We start from the raw sequence: 18,128 nt of genomic DNA on the forward strand, positions 1-18,128 counted from the left end.
ATGAATATGGACCAATGCAAGAAGGGTTAAAGTAGGACCCTTTGCTTGATGATTAGATAGCTTAGCCACAGACCTTTTGGGGATCTTTGCAATGGAAAGGGATAAAGCTCCAAGGTCAAATGGTTTCAATTTGGCTTTTTTTTCAAGATTGTTGGGCAATGTTTTAAGGATGACTTGATGAAGGTTTTTAATGAAATTTATTGGAATGAGATTTTATGTAAGAGTATTAACTCTACCTTCATAACTTTGGTGCCCACAAAAAGCAGGTCTACCAAGATATCTAATTATAGACCTATTATTCTAGTATCCAATGTTTATAAAATAATAATTGAAGTACTAACTAGAAGGTTGGGTGTGGTTCTTGATAAGCCTATTACTAATGCCCAAAGTGCTTTCGTGGGGATGAGATAGATAGTGGACGCGATTCTAATCGAGAATGAAGTCGTTAAGGATATTAGGAGAAGGAAAAAGGGGCTCGTTTAAGTTGGATTTTGATAAAGCCCATTATAGGGTGATTTGCAATTTCTTGGATAAGACTTTTATGAAGAAGGGTTTTGGAGAGAGATGGCAAAGTTGGATGGAAGATTGTATTTCTAAAGTGTTTTATTCAGTGTTAGTGAATAGGGGAGCCTACATCTTGGTTTAGAGCTATGAGGGGGATTCCAAAAATAAAAATTGCTAGTGGAGGAAGACCTCCTAGGGATAAGAGACATAGGACTAAAGAGAGAGACAAAAGAGGTTCTTTCATGTATAATCCTGCATAATTTTAAATATTATCAGCTCCTATGTAGACCAAATGACACAATACAAGCAAGAGTTCCTAGATTCGTGAAGATATAGAACATCATATAAGTTATTATGTTTGTATGTCCATCATTTGAGTCTCCAACAATTATTCTAATAAAGGAGATCCTCTTTCCATTTCGTGGTTCATTTTAATGGCAGGTGCCTTGAGTAGGATGGTCGATAGAGTTGTGCTTAGTAGAGAAAAGCATATGAGTGGGAGGGAGAAGGTAATGGTTTCGCATCTTCAGTTTGCTGACGATACTATCTTCTTCTTAGAGGACCATAGGTCATTTTTCCGAATATTCAAGGGCATCTTCATATATTTGAAAGGGTTTTTAGGCTTAAGATTAATTTGGGGAGGAGCAATATCGCCACTACTAATTTGTCGAAGGAGCATGGTAGGGAGTTATCCTTAGAGGTAGGTCACGTCGCTATGGAATGGTCGTTATCTTATTTCAGAGTACCTTTGCGGGCTAACCCTAGATTCACTAGTTTTTGACCTTAATGCTGAGAGTGTCTAAGTGATTAGATGGTGGCAAGGTGCTCTCTTTTCTTTAGGAGGTAGGATTACTCTCATTCAAACTTGTCTTTTTAGTATCCCACTGTATTTTCTATCTATTTTCAAAATTCTTGCGACGTTGGCTTGTAGGATTGAGAGAATTATTATTTATTGTTGTTTTCGTTTGATTATTATTTTCATAATAGTCATTATTATTATGTAATTATTATTGTTTACTGTTGTCATATTATTTTTATAATAATTATTATCTTTAAAATAAATTATTATTGTTTTTACCCTTTTTTATAACTATTGCTCTTATTGTTATTATTTTACAATAATAAATATTATCCTTATCATAGTTATTATTAGTTGTTATAATTTTTTATTATCTTAAAATTATTATTATTATTATTTTGGATTTTTTTTTTATTATGTATAATGTTCTTGTCATTATTTTTTAATTATTATTCTAATTAGTTGTTATTCTCGTTATTGTAATTGTTATTAGTTGTTATTGTTTTTACAACAATAATAACAATTACTATTATTATTTATTGTTATTTTTGTTTTATTATTATTTTTTTATTATTTTCATAATAGCCTTTATTATTATGTAATTGTTATCGCTTACTGTTGCTATACTATTTTTACAATAATTATTATCCTCAAAATAATTATTATTATTTTTTTCCTTTTTTTGTTATTATTGCTCTTGTTGTTATTATTGTTTTACAATATTAATTTTATTTTTATTGAGTCATTATTAGCTGCTATTATTTTTATAATAATTAATATCCTTAAAAAATATTATTATTTTTTTTTGGTTTTTTTATTATTAATATTGTTTTCATTGTTACTATTATTTTATAATAATAAATATTATTTATTGTTATTGCAATTATATTTAGTAGTTATTATTTTTATTAAAATAGTAATAATAATTGAATTATTAGCATTTGTTATTTTTAGAATTTTTTTATTATAAAATGAGTCTAATTCCTTGGAATGAAGATCGATTGATTCGATTCCAGCCTATTTGGACTAGAATCGTGATTTTATCATTCGCAGGAATCGTATTCAGGCCAAAATACGATTCCATTCTTTATTCCGCAAACCAAACACAAGAATGCAATTCTATTCCTGAGATTTGATTCCATTCAAGATAGCTTTTGGGCAAAAGATAATAAATGTTATTAGTGTGTATGCTCCCCAACTAGGCTTAACAAAAATCCTTAAAAGACAATTTTGGGAAGTCATAGATAGTATTATACAAGGGATACAAGGATCTAAAAAAACACTCCTAGGAGCTTATTTGAATTGAACATATTGGAAAGGACAACAAAGTCAATGAGAGGATACGAGGAAGCGATGAATATGGAGATAAAAATGAGCCCATTGAATATGATTTTTCATTTTTCCATGTCATACAATTTTGTTATAATGAATACCTGCTTTAAGGAAAGAGAAGAACACTTGATAACATTTAAGATTGGACAAAATAAAACCCAAATTGATTTTTTCTCAACTAGGTGAGGAGATCGTTTTTCTTGTAAGGATTGTAAAGTTATCCTAGGGTAAAGTCTGACTCAAAACATAAAGTTTTAGTATTTGATATTTGTACAAGGAAATGGAAGAAAAAAAGCAACATAAAACCAAGATAACATCCCACTTGAAGTTTAGAAATGTCTAGGGGACAAAGGAAGTGTGTCTAGGGGACAAAGGAAGTATCTAATCTAAACATTATTATAAAAACCAAGAAAATGTCTGAGGAATGGACGAAAAGCACACTAATACCTATATACAAATACAAAAGTGATATACAAAATTGCAATAACTATCATGGAATTGAACTTATGAGTCATACAAAGAAACTACGGGAAAGAGTAATTGAATAAAGAATAAGAATAGAAATGAGGGTCACATAGAATCAATTGGATTTTATGCTCAGGAGATCAACAATAGAATATATATATATATATAAAACAAGAAGACTAATGGAAAAGTTCAAGGAATGGGAGGGGGACTTGCATATGATCTTTATTGAGTTAGAAAAATCTTATGATTGAGTACTTAAGGAAATCCTTGGTGGGTTTTAGAAAAGAAGGGAGTATGCAACAAATATATTGATCTCATTAAGGATAAGTATGATAGAGTAATGACTAGCATTAGGACTACAGTAGGAGAGTCTAAAAGAATTCCAAATAACAATAGGTGTACACAAGGTTCTACTTTGAGCCCCTATATGTTTGCTTTGGTGATGGATGAATTCACTAAAAATATTCAAAACAAAGTCCCATGGTGTATATTGTTTGTAGATGAGATTGTTCTGATTGATGAAAGAAGAATGAGTACAATCTAAGAACTTTGGAGAACTGCTTTAGAATCTAAAGGTATTAGGTTAAGTGGAAACAAGACAAAAAAATATGAAATTTAATATCAGCCATGTAAGGAGGAATATTCAAGATAAGATTAAACTTGATAATCGAGAAATTAACAGCACTAATAGATTTCCATATCTTGGATCTCTACGCAAGCGGAGGGAGAAATTGAAGAGGATGTTGTGCATAGGGTTAAAGCCAGGCGGATGAAATGGAGGAGCTTCAAGTGTGTTGTGCAATCATAGAATACCATTAAAACTACAAGGGAAGTTCTATAGAATGGTGATAAAACCAGCAATGCTATATGGATCAAAATACTAGAAAACTACGAAACAACATATTCAAAAAGTGACTGAAATTCACATCCTAAGGTGGATGAGTAGTATAACATTAAAGAATATATTAAGGAACAAACATATCTGCCATATGGCTAGACATAACACCAATAGAAGATAAGAAAAAGGAGGTACGGGTTCGATGGCTTAGATAGTTTGGGCATTTGAAACGTGGGCTAAGTAGTGCACCAATGAGGATGAGTGAGCTAGTTATTGTTAATGGTAATAGAAGAGGGAAAGGTACACCTAAAATAACTTAATATGAGATTGTGAGGAAGGACATAACAGCTTTATGTTAGTTGAAGAAATGCCCCTGATCGATTGAATTAGGGGATAAGGATTCATACAGGCAATCCCACTTAGTCGACTTAAGGCTAGTTGTTGTTGTTGTTGTTATTCTTGTATCTTTCTTGCCTCTCCTCCTTGCATCCTCCACCACCTCATTGGCTACCAAAACTACATCTAAGATTTGTGTGTCTTTCACAAAAGTGGGCCAAAGACACCGTATCTCCCACAACCACACTCAACCTCTTTCAACCTGAACCTTTGAAAGCACCTTATAAACACCACTAACCAAACTCAAAAAAAAAAAAAAAAAGGGGAGCCCAATGCACAAAGCTTCCACATATGCAAGGTCCGAGCAAGGGCAGACCACAATGGGTCTATAGTACGCAGCCTAAAATCCTTCACCCTCCCTGGACGATCTTCTTTTGGGATAAGAGCAATGGAAGTAGAGTTGATTCTCTTACACACTCTCCTCCCCTATGAAACTCAAAAAAGTTCATAGTGCATGCCATGATCCTTAATGAATCATGCAAAGCTGAAGAATAAATTACTGCATCTAACACATTCTTCTGTGTGTGTGTGTGTGTGTAGATAAAAACATTCTTAAAAGTTGACTTCATTAACAACATTTCATACTCTTGCCTTTTCTTAAATGCAGTTTGCGAGAGATGCATGGAAAATAATCATAAAAGAATAGAAAATAACAAATGTGCAAACACCCATTATCATACATTAATAATATGCAACATGCAGCTGGAGGAACTCATAGTCTGATAAATAAATAAATAAATAAATATATATATATATAGGAAATATTTTATCATCCAAATTAAATAAAGCAAATAATTCGGCTACCCAAATTTTTATACTGAACCTAGAATGCACAATACAAATACAAACACACATGCACAAAAACATATACGAACCTCATTTGCATCTTTGTAATACCCAGCATCATTTTTTTTCGGCCATCTGACCCGCCAACATCTGCAGACCCAAGAAAAAAGGGCTTATTCCTGATAAAGTTGCATCAAGGTTACTTCCATAAAAATTATGCAAACAAGAACAATGAGAACTTTTCTCTCCCAAGGCGGCGAGCAAGTTCTTCAGCTAAGGCTTGACCAGGCGGATCCCCATCTGTGGCAAGTATAATACGAGATGCCTGTACAAATATTAAAAATTCATAAACCCTTTATCTCTACATTATGCTAATTCATATCAGTTACCAACTTGTACTAACCTTCTTTAGGTACTCCCTGCAGTTCCACAGATAACGATACTTCGTATCCTAGCTTCACAAAAAATACATGAAAGGAGCATCAGATCCAATAGATTTATTCTTATGCCATTCATTGCTAACAAAGCCATAGCAAATGCTAGAAGGGTAGATAAGCAAGTGGTTCTTAGGTTGGATTTTGAAAAAGCTTTTGACAGTGGGTGTTAAGATTTTATGGATAGGTATTACAGAAGGAAAGAACAGTTATGGGTGGTTTGAGGGAAATAAATTAAGAATACACTTTGTCCAAATTCTAGTTTACAGTAGAGGTGGATGTGTTAGGATAGCTTTACATACCCAAGGATTAGGGTTTATTAAAGGGGTTTAGGTTGGTTGCTTTGGTGCACTGGTGCAGATGTTACCCATATTCAGTTTTCATATGATACATTGATACTATTTTCATTTCAGAGGATAATGTTACGAAAATGGAGAATGTGCTTGCTTTGTTGAAAATCTTTCGGTAAATTTCAGGTTTGATGACTAATATGAGTACTGGTTCAGCAGAAATTAACATGGATCATGAGATTGGGGATTTTAGTTCTCAAACTGCTTCTTTGGTTTTGGCTTGGCCTTTTTGACTTACTAGATCTTCCTTTAGGTGGGTAATCCTGGATCTACATATTTTTGGGATCCTATGGTGGACCACATGGGTAAAATATTAGAGGGTTGGAAGAAGGCCTTTATATCTCAGAGTGGGGGGTTGCATCACTCTTCCTAGGGCTTGTCTTTCAAGCATTCCTATTTACATTTTGACTGTTCGTATTACACAGAGATTTGAGAGCACAATGAGAGATTTATTATGGTTCAGCTTGGGGAAAGATAGGAGGAATCATCTAGTTACCCTATCGAGTATCACTTTTTCTAAGTCAATAAAAACCATATGCAAGTCCATCTTCTTTTCTCTATACTAATCCATTAATCTTGTTAAAGCACATATAGCTTCTGCAGACGATCTCACAAACATTAAACCAAATTAATTTCAAGACCCTCATTTTTAATCTTAGTCTCTGTTCAATTACCCTTTCCCACAGCCCCATTGCATGACTCATTTAAATATATAAGCAGAATAAGGGCCTCTCTATGGCCCCTAAAACCCCAATCCTAATTTCTTGTGATTTTGAATTTAAAAAAAATAATAAAATTAGAACCAATCAAGAGTCAAGACTTCTTTGAACAATTAAATAAATAAATAACAAATAAGATATCTATTATAACGCCTCCACACAATTCCAAACATGCTTTTATTTCACTCATTTCCCATACATCTTGGAATCATTTTAATTCTAAGGACCCACACAATTTAAAGAACTATTGATTGGGCTCTTTTCATAAGGAAGGGCTATTGACACTCCCAAAAATAAAATACCATTAGCACCCTACATTTATTTTTTAATAGCCAAAGAAGAGATTTCATTAATAAGAGAAGATTTTACAAAGAAGAGAATACGATATCTACCATCAAAATTCTGTAAAAATTCAAAAAAAAAAAACAGAAAAAACAAATAAATACTATGACATACCAAAGCAAAAAATTCCTCCACTCTTGCTGAATTTCCAAAAGCTCGCTCCCTAAAGCATCCAAAGCCAACGCACCATAAAAAGGCCAAGTAATGAATTTTTCCCACACCAGATGCCAATTTAATTTTTTTCCCCTGACAAAATCTGTGCATTACACTCCAACATGATCCTCACAGCACAGCAAATATACTGCTTTTCCAAAGAACAGCGCTATCTTTCCTTCTTCCAAAAACTTCAAACGAAAAGCAGTATAAGTTGTAGAAACAACTTCAAAATGGCATTCACTAGTCCCCCCCCCCCCCCCAAAACAAACAAAAGCAGTATAAGTTGTAGAAATAGTCTTATCAAGCACCACACTCAGCATATTAGCTAGAACTTTGGTCATAATCTTATAAACACTAGAAACTAGACTAATGGGTCTGAATTCCTCTATCTTACTAGACCTTGATTTCTTAGGCACAAGGGTGATAAACGTGGAATTAATGCTTTTACTCAGAATCCTATTCCTATAAAATTCAGCAAAGACTTTAAGCAAGTCATCCTTAATGGTATCTCAACAATCTTGGAAAAAAGCCAAATTAAAACCATCCAGACCTGAAGCCTTATCCCCCTCCATCCCCCTCACCTCCTCTTCCTCAAAAGGTCTCTCTAACCAAAGCATATGATCCCTAGTGACGGGATTCAACTCTAACCCCTCAGTCTACAAATCTATTCCTCAAAATAAGATTATCAAAAAATTTTGAGACCTCAGAAGCTATTCAATCAGGATCATTAATCATTCTCCCTCCCCGCACCTCCAACTCTCTAGTCAAAATTATCCTCATTTTTCCATTTGCTAGCCTATGGAAGAAGTCAGTATTACAGTCTCCTTCTCTGACCCATTTAAATTTGGTGTCTCCACCTCCTCACTTCCTAAAAAAACACCTCTTCCAATTCATTCTTTAGAGAGATCCTTTTTTTCCTCCTCACTCTCCAAAAGCTTAGTCTCCTCTTCCTTCTATCCAAAAAATCCAGCTCGTCTAAGATAATGAATTTTCTAATTCTAAAATCCCCAAACACGTCTTTATTCCAAATTTTTAGTCTCCTTCAAACGTTTCAACTTCCTCGTAAACCTAAAGCCTTCCTGATCCCTCCCAATGTCCTCTTCCCATGAGCTCCTCACCAAGGGCTTAAAAGAAGCATGATTCTAAAATAATAGGGACATGATCAAAAGTAGGTCTCGGAAGAACTATTCGAGAAAGGTTAGAGAATTCTTCCACCGAATCACTACAGACCATAAATCTATCTAGCCTACTAGTCACCACTCTAGCGCCCCCCCCCTCCGCCTTCCCTCCCACAAACCTAACCGCATTAAAAAAGAATCCCCTCCCACTAACCACTTAGGTGAGCAAAACTCAAAAATGTAATAGAGCTCATCCTAAAGGCACTCCTAAGAGATGGTCTAGGAGGACCATACGCAAAGGATACCCACCATTGGCCCCTCCTTTTCACTTCGATAAAAACAAAAAAGGAAAAAAGAACCCCATTAAATTATCCATTTTACAGATGGTGAGAAGTTCCCACACAACTAGAACACCACAGAGGCACCTTGAAAGGGTAAGCAGTCCCATTCCCTACATCTATCACCCCAAATGCTCGTAATTATCCCTTGATTGATCATCTCTATTTAGTTTCTTGAATCAAAAACAATGTCCAAGGAGTACTTAGACAACACTTCCTTCATCAGGCTCCTTTTCCTCACACCCCCGAGACTTCTCATATTCCAACTAATAATCTTCATATCTTAACCTGCTTTTCACCCTCCCTTATCCCCTTCCCGCCCCCCAAAAAAATAAATAAATAAATAATTAATAGAGGAAACCAATTTTCTCAGTTCTTTCTAAACTTTCTTCTCCTTTCTCTCGTAGGTTATGGGGCTTAAACCCACCTCACCTCCTTTCCTAAGGGGTGAGGGGTCTACTAGTTTCAAGCCCATATTTTTTAGGAGTTCGTGCAATTCTTTAAAGTTTCTCTCACCTCCCTCAAAGCTAAACTCATAGCCCTCCACCCTACAAGAATCCTCCCATTGGTATAAAGTATTAGAGTCAAGACAAGGCTAAGTAAGAAGGGGAAGGATACCATTACTAGTTCTAGAGTAACCTGAATACCCCAAAGAAGCATCTACCTTATCATCATCATAACCACACCCCCCCCCCCCAACGCCCAAGGGAGAAACATTCTTGTTGTCGACATGGTGGAGATTAAGCTTACGGTTAGAAGGAAAAGACCCCCTATCACTTAAAGGGTATTCAATTTATCTAAACAATGATTAAAAGAGTATTAATCTTTCTGTGTACACAAGATTCCTATGTTGGCATTTATTCTCCATTTGTTGTGAGGTGTTACCAACTAGTCGCCAACACATTTTAAGCTTTGATCCACTTCAACTCTTCAATCCTATGTTCATCCTACTCACGTCTAATAACAATAGTCAAAAGCCACTTGCTAAACCAATTTGTCTACCCCAAGCAACCCAATAAGCTCAAATATTACCCTCCATTTATTTTTTTTATGTATCAAATGACAATCTTTCTCTTGATTTTCCCAATAAAATGATGAACTTGTCCTCTCTTTTTTAAAATAAAAAAAAATTCACCTACAAAGTGAAAATTCGTGGAGTAAAATTGTCATTTAATTCATGATAAAATAAATGTGAAGTGCCAATGGTATTTTTTGGAATGCCATGAGCCTCCCTTTTCAAAAAGAAACACATTCATCAAATGCAATGGTGTATATATAGATTAATCAATCGCATGTCTTGTTTATAATATATCCTAAATAGGTCAATTTAATTCTATAAAAATTGTACACTATTAGTGTATTTTTCATTCAAAATAACATGCAGTTTAAGGTACACAAAATGAGTTGATAGTGTGATAACAACATGTTTTTAATAATGCTGCTGTTAGTATTTGCTGTATTGCTCTTTTGGGCGGTACATATTAGGCTCAAATGATTATTGTGTAGCATCAAAAACTGCATTACATTGGATTCATGGTGCATTGTTCGTAAAATTTTCACAAAGGATAGCATTTTCCTTTTAATTATTGATTAATTAAATTAAATGAGCAAATCAAATGGGAAATAGTAAAAATAAACTATAAACATTTACAATTTATTTTTATTAGTTTTAAATCATATATTTTATAATAATATGTAAACGCGTACATTGCGCAGTGTTTAACAAATTAAATAGTCAAAGATCCCGTGCATCACATGGGTCTCCACTAGTAAGTTTACTTCCACATTAGTCATTACAATTTTGAATCTCCTTTATTTTTTTCATAAGTATTAATATGTTTTTCCTCCATTTGTCCGGCATTTTCTAGTTTGTAATTGAGTTAAATAAATTAGTCAACCATTTAATTTCGTTATCACCAAGGCATTTCCAAACGTCAATTGGGAGGTCATCCAGTCCTATATCTTTTCCATTTTTCATTTTTTTTTATTACAAGTTTAACTTAATTAACTCTAATTTAGTGAACAAATCTCACAATTTTTTAGAATTTTCCTCATTTGTCAAGTCTAAGTTTAAGCTTTCTACTTGGTTTTCATTAAATAGCTTATTGAAGTAACTTCACCATCTTTCTTTTATGTCTTCTTCCTTAACCAAGACACTGTCATTCCCATTTTTTATACATTTTACATTAATTGAGTCCTTACTCTTTCTTTCTCTAGCACTAACAAGTTTAAATATTTATCTTTTCGTTTTTTGCATCGAATCTAGTATATAAATTATTAGATGCTCTATGTTTTGCTTCACTAACGGCCTCTTCTGCATCTTTCTTTTGTCTCTTTACACTTTTCAAACTTTTCCTTGTTTCTATATTATTTCTATAGTTTATACCAAATTCTTTTTGTCTTTGTCTTTTAGGACATCATGAACCCAGCAACTTTCTTTACTAGCTGGGAATCTTCCTCTAGATTCATCTAGATTCACCTAGAAACTTCTTTGCTATCTTTTTTAATAGAGCTAGCTATCCTACTCTAATGAGTGCTTGCATCCACACTATCCCCTAATGTCCAATCACCATCTTTGATCATTTTATCTTTAACTTTTATTTTATTTTCTCCCAATTCCACCACCTAGTTCTCTTGCATTGATTCAAGTTATTTTTTCTCTTCCATTTTTAAGTACATATATCTAATACTAGAACTATGCTGTGTGGTTAAACCATGACAAGATAACTTCACAATCCCTAAATGATGTACCCTCCTAATTAAGAAAAATATATATTTTTATTTTTATTTGGTCCTCTCTTGAAGGTTATGAAGTGTTCTTCTCTCTTTTTTTTAAAATAACAAACGAAGAAATTTCATTAGAAGATTAGGAATATACAAAATGGAGAATAAGACATTCTCCTAGAAAAAATCTGGAACAAACCAGAAAGGAAAAATAGAGAAAACATAACAAAAAATAAAAAAATAAAAAAACAGAACACCGAAACCATGTCAGGAAGTAAGCCAATCCCATTGAATATCCCAGAAGATCACTCCTTTAAAGTACCCATAGTCAACACACCAAAGCGACTCTAGCTAATGAATCTTCTCCCAAACCAGCAAAAATTTCAACTTCTTCCCTGAAAAAATATACTCATTACATTCCAACCACAAAACACACATTACTGCAAAATAAGCGCATTTCTATAGTGCTGCCCGGTCCTCTCCCCTTCCAAAAGTAACATGGGAAAGTTCCAAATTTTGCTCAATTGTCTTGCGCAATCCCAGCTTTCTCCCATTAAACTAAATAACTTATCCCACACTTTCCATGCAAAATCACAGAGCAGAAATAAATGCAATGCTCTTTCTGAACTATTATGGCAAAGTACGCAAACATCTGAAGAAAATGCCTTCAATGGTCTCCTACTCTGCAACAAGTTATTCGCACCAACTCTACTAAGCACAACCAACCACATAAAAGCCTTGAATTTTGGGGAACCTTGGCCTTCCATATAATTTTATAGAGAGGGAAAGAATAGTTTGAGCAGATCAAGAATTCGCAAAAGGATTTGCACGAATGCACCCCAGAGAATCCAAAAACCAAGAAAGCCTATCCGCTCCCAAAAAGAATACAATAGCTATTCAACAATATCAAAAAAAAAGAAAGCTCGCCCATCTCCCTATCAATAAGAGATCTCTGAAAATGAAAATCCCAGGAAGGCAAAGGGCCACTCGAATTAACAATAAAAGAAGAAATAATGCTAATTCTGCCTGAGCTCAAATGAGACAAAGAAAAGAGATGGACAAAACAACACTCCCCAACCAAAAGTATTTCCAAAAACAAATATGAGAACCCCCTCTCAACACATACTTAGTATGGGGAATGAAGAGGAGGCAAATATAAGAGATAGATCTCCATGGACTTTCCAAAGAACATCTAGATCACAAATTGGTATCCCACTTGTTTTGGTTCAGCCCAAACTTACTTTTGATGACTTTATGCCGAAAGGAAGAATCCTCTAAGGTGAACTGCCAAAGCCATTTAGTCAAGGGAGCAATTTTTTTAGACAACAAATTTCCAAGACCAAAACCACCCTCAAATTTTGACTTATGCTCAACCTCAAAACTCACCAAATGATGCCTATTACCCTGAACCCCCAAACCAAAGAAAATCTCTCATAATTTTCTCAACCCTACTAGCAATCCCCACAAGAGTCTTAAAAATTGACAAATAATGCAACGGGATACAAGAAAGGCAAGCCTGAATAAGAGTAAATCCACCCAAAGAGAAAAAAGAGCCCCCTTCCAGCTATCTAGAAGCTAGGACATTCTCTCCACAACTGAATCCCAAAAGTTCACTAACCTTGGATTACCCCCCAGAGGGACCCCTAAATAAGACAGGGGCCAATTTTAAAGTCCCACAACCCATGATTCAAGTCAACTCCCTAAATCAACACGTTATAGTAGCAAGACCACTTTTCCCCATGTTAATTTTAATCCCATAAATCCCCTCAAAAATATGGATAAGACTCAAAATATTCCTAAAAGAAGAACTATGGTCATCTAAAAAGAATATGGTGTTAGCCAAAAATGAAGGTGTGAAACCACCACCCCATCCCTCCCCCCTTCCAAAACTTTCACCAAACCCTTGTCCACTGCCCTATCAACCATCCTACTCAAAACAATGACCACTAAAACAAACAAAAAGGGAAGAGTGAGTCACCTTGTCTAATGTCAATGCCCCTCGAGGCACTAAATTAGATTTAGGTTAGCCATTCACTATAACCAAAAAGAAAACATTAAACAAGAAATCCCTCCTCCAACAACACCATCTCTCCCAAACCCGCATCTCATGAAAGTACTATCTAAGAAATTCCAACTTACTCTATCATTAGCATCCTCAAAACACAATTAAAAATGAATGCCTTTTTCTTTCTCCTCCAATAGTCCTCCACTAACTCGTTAGAAATCAAAAAGGCATCCATTACATATCTACCCCCAACAAATGCACATTGAAACTTAGAAATGATCTGATCAAAAACCGCACTCAACATATTCGCTAGTACTTTAGTGATGATCTTACAAACCAGATACTAAACTAATAGGCATGTCGACTGCAATCTTGATAAACCCACTCTTCTTAGGAAGAGAAGTAATGAAGGTGGAACTAAAACTCTCACCCAAAATCCCATTTCAATAAAATTAATCAAATAACTTAAGTAGCCTACTTACTCACTTCCCAACAAAACAAGACCATATTGAAGCATGGTGAACTCTAAGATCATATCACCAAACTCATTTTTATTTCTATATTCATGTCCTCCATGTATCATCTCATAACTTTTATTGTCCTTTCCAATGTGTCCATTCTATCAGCTCCAATGAATAATTTCTTTCCTTGATAAACCTTGCATAATACTATCCATGGCTTCCCAAAATTGTCTTTTAAGATTTTTTGCGAAGCCTATATAAGGAGCATAAGACCAATGAAATTCATTATTTCTTGTCCTAAGACCATCTTAACAACAAGACGGGCCTTCAAATGAGACTCAACACCATCACGATTGACTTTCACATTGCTCACCCAGCAACAACCAATCACAAACTTATCAAGAGGAAGACGTACCAAATCCAAAGTATCATTATCGTGTAGTGTGTGCATCTCTTGAACCATTGCACTCCTCCACCCAGCATGAGATAGGGCTTCAAAATTAGATTTTGGAAAAGCAATAAAAGAGAGAGTACTAACAAAACAATAATATAAGAATGAGAGAAATCATAACAAACAAAATAAGAGATTGGATGTTTGGTACAAGTGTTTACATTTCTAAACAGCTATAAGCGGATCAACATCATGGAAAATAGGATCATCCAAAGAGGAAACTAGAGGCGCAGAAGTAGAAGTTGGAGGAGGTTCTCCTCCCTTGAGTCGTCATGTGTATACCTACAAATTGGGATGATCCAAGCAACAAGGACTCAAACTGGACGAAGAAGTAGTGAAATTGGGCATAGATAATAGGTTAAGATATGGAAGGCAAGACTAAGGAATGGACTCATCAAGGTCAACAAAAATGAATGGACCATTGCAACATGGGGTAGACCCAAAAAAATGAAATCAGCAAAGAAAGAATCAATGTAAAGTAAGGATGTAACATCAATAACCCCTTTGAGTATACGAACACCCAAAAAAAATACATCTGATAACACGAAGATCTAACTTATCCGTTCCACGAGTTAACTGATTGAGAAAAGACACAACCAAATATATGAGCAAGAAAGGAGAAAAAAGGAGCCTTCGGGAAATTAACTAAATATGGGATTTTACCACCGAAGGCAAAGAATGGCATTTAATTGATGAGAGAGCAATCAATGAGCGTAGCATTACTCAACCAAAAAAAAAAAAAATGAATGTGTTTATTTTTCTGCTCTACAACTCCACTTCATCATGGAGTGTGTGCACAAGATGACTAATGGATCATACATTCATACCAGAATTAGTCATATAGGTAGAGAATTGGGTACTTGAAGTACTCCTTGCATTATCACTATGAAGTAATTTGAGTAGCGTATCAAACTAATTTTTTGTGTGCGAATAGAAGGCACAAAAGATATTAAACAACTCAAAACAATCTTTCATTAAAAACAACCAAGTCATCTTGGAGTAGTCATCGACAAATGCAACAAAGTTACCGAAACCCCAATTCAATGTGGCAGGGCTAAGCCCCCAAACATTGAAATGGACTAGCATGAAAAGGACTAATTGCCCATATGGAGAACGGAAAGCAAAGGGAACACAATGATGTTTTCCAATTAACAAGACTCACTCAAAATTAGACACATAACTCAGTGTAGGAACTAGTTGTTTCAACTTGTCCAAGGATAGATGACCAAACAACAATGGATTTGAAATGGTGTGGCAGTAGTCATGCAAGCAATGGGGGGGAACCAACTCAAAGTAATAAAGTCCATAAACCCCACATCCTATGCCAATCGTCTTCCTAGCCTTCAAATCCTGAATAACCCTTCAAGAAAGAAGGTTACAAAACAACATAGTGATATTGTAAGTTTACTAAATGACATGAGATTGAAAGAGGATTTAGGAATGTACAAAACAAAAGAAAGATAGATGGAGTAGGATTTACTATTCCTAGACCCTTAACTGTGGTAGTGGACTCATCAGCAAGGGTAACTTGAGGTAGATTTTTAGGATGCTGGAGGACAAAAATAGAAGTTGGTTACGCCTACCATATGGTCAGCGGCAGCTGAGATGATAACCCAAGGACTAGTAGGAGAGATACCAGATGCCATATAGACTATAGGATTACCTTTTTGAACATGCAATGTGATAAGATGCTTGTTTAGATGATTGACACTGTAGAAACTCGGAATACTCCTCCTCTAAGATAGTCACAATAAACGGTTTACTCGAACAAGTGACTAATGATGGAAACTACTTTTGGGATTCGGAGACTCCATCCCAACACTCGCAAACTTAGACCAATGATAACAAGATTTATAACTGGAACAATCGAAACAACCACCAAGAAGGTCACCCACCATGAATGAGTCACAAATAAACCAGCACAAGGCTGCCACAGCACCAAGAAGCTTAGACACAGCCCCCCAAAACCAACTCACAGCACTAACCATACCAAGCAACCAGAACAATTAAAACAACCATGAACAAGGTGACCGACCACGTATAAATCACATATAATTCAGCATAAGGCTTCCACGGCATGAAAAATCTTTCACATAGCCCCAAGAAATCAGCACACAGCTCTAACAGTACCAAACAACCATTAACAAAGTGTTCCGAGTTAACAATTGAAAAAATTGAATTTTTTGAACAAAATATATGACAAACAACTTGATATTATGATGCATGAACATTCTGGAAAAAATGGGAGCAAAAATTTTGCTCAAACACTCTCACGCACCAATGCATGGCAGTGCATGTGGCACTCTCCAATTGTGAAATTTCCGGCAACTACAGTTTCGGCAGCTCCTAAACTTTGCTTCTAATCTTGGGTGGTGCAGATTTTCCTTCTACAGCAACAGGTTTGAGGTTTAGGGTTTGTTTTTGGTTTGATTAGATTTTGGTTTTGGTATGACCTCAGGATTTAGGTCGGCTCTTGCCCTAATACCACTTGTTATACATGTGCGAGCACCAACTTTGATCCAAAAGCTTAAGCAATTAGATCTTGGGCCCAACCATATAGATAAGCATCCATTCTCCACTATATTTTTCCAATGTAGGGCAAACTCACAAGTTTTCTCAACAGTTTCTTTTTAGAACAGAGGGAGTCCTCGCACAAGCTTGATACATATAGGTGAGCACCAACTTTGACCTAAAAGCTTAAGTCATTAGGTTTTAGGCCCAACCATGTATAAAATCACCCATCCTTCACTATATTCTTTCGAGTGTGGAACAAACTCACAGGTGGAATTCTCTACGATCTTTTCCTTGTTTCTCCCTTGAACAGAAGCCATGGCAAGCCTCGTCATGCAACAAACTAGGAGTCATTACTCAACCATGGGAAATTCCACAAAACTATGTGAGTCCACTCATCTACAGGATTAGCATCCATAGGATTCCACTACTCTTCTTCAAGATCAACATCCACAAGATCACATGCATGAACACGTGAGCCCAATTTGAACCATCAGCTCTAATGTCATGCTGAATAATTGGGTAAAATTGAACACTTAACACAATGATAGCCCACCCTTGCCCATTTGTTGCTACACTAGGGTGGTATAAGTGGGGGAGACCCCAATGACTAATCGATATGGATTCATATTATAGAGATTTGACAAGTTTTATGTTGACTATCAACTATCTAACGCAACCCTCCTTAAAAATTTATTTCTAGGATTCATAAGTATTTTCCTCTTATACATTGTAAAGTTGAGAAAAGATGTAATACTATTCATTTTCAGGAAGATCATCAGGTAACAAACGCATCTTTCTCTAGTTTTTTCCCTCACTTTTTAGGCTATCTTCCATGCATAATTCTCTTTGTTCTTCTAGAAAGAAAGAAAAAGGGAGGATACAATACCCACTAGAAGAAAACCAAAACAAAACCTCAAAATAGCTCTAGAAGAGTAAAGCAACCCAATCTCGGTGTAAATATGCCATGGCTAAATAAAGAAAGAACCCATCCACTGAAATTCGAAATGACGCAAGAAACACAACATTTCAAAAGCAAGTTAATATAAGTATACATGCTCTTGAACATTCCGGCATTTCTCTCCATCCATATAGACCAAAAGAGAGTCATAAACGAAAGTTGACACAAAGCTTTTCTACCCTTCCACTTCTACCCACTAAACATCATAGCACAAAAACGCTCTTGTAGTGAAAGCACGCCCCAACTCTTTCCATATATACCAAACAACTTACTCCAAAAGGTCCAAGAGAATTAGCACTGTAAAAACAAATGTGGACAAGTCTCTCCCTCTTTAAACAAATGACACATACATCAAGTGACAAATTCTTGTCAAGTCTTCGGTTTTTAAGCAAGTCATTGATATTTTATCCCAACATCACTATCCATAGAAAGGGC

At 35.3% G+C, this 18,128-nt stretch overlaps 1 protein-coding gene across 4 annotated transcripts in view; it reads right to left on the bottom strand.

Moving 5' to 3' along the window:
• LOC131160413 (twinkle homolog protein, chloroplastic/mitochondrial) overlaps positions 1-18,128 on the bottom strand; it is a 115,075-nt gene that overhangs the window by 64,756 nt on the left and 32,191 nt on the right. For all 4 annotated transcript variants that reach the window (XM_058116074.1, XM_058116076.1, XM_058116077.1 and 1 more), the window contains exons 10-12: positions 5,527-5,574; positions 5,363-5,448; positions 5,213-5,273 (exon numbers count right to left, since the gene is read on the bottom strand). In XM_058116074.1, coding sequence (XP_057972057.1) covers positions 5,213-5,273; positions 5,363-5,448; positions 5,527-5,574 — 195 coding nt within the window. The remainder of the gene's footprint in view (positions 1-5,212; positions 5,274-5,362; positions 5,449-5,526; positions 5,575-18,128) is intronic.

The sequence above is a fragment of the Malania oleifera genome, chromosome 7, assembly GCF_029873635.1.
Source record: "Malania oleifera isolate guangnan ecotype guangnan chromosome 7, ASM2987363v1, whole genome shotgun sequence".
Classification (NCBI taxonomy): domain Eukaryota; kingdom Viridiplantae; phylum Streptophyta; class Magnoliopsida; order Santalales; family Ximeniaceae; genus Malania; species Malania oleifera.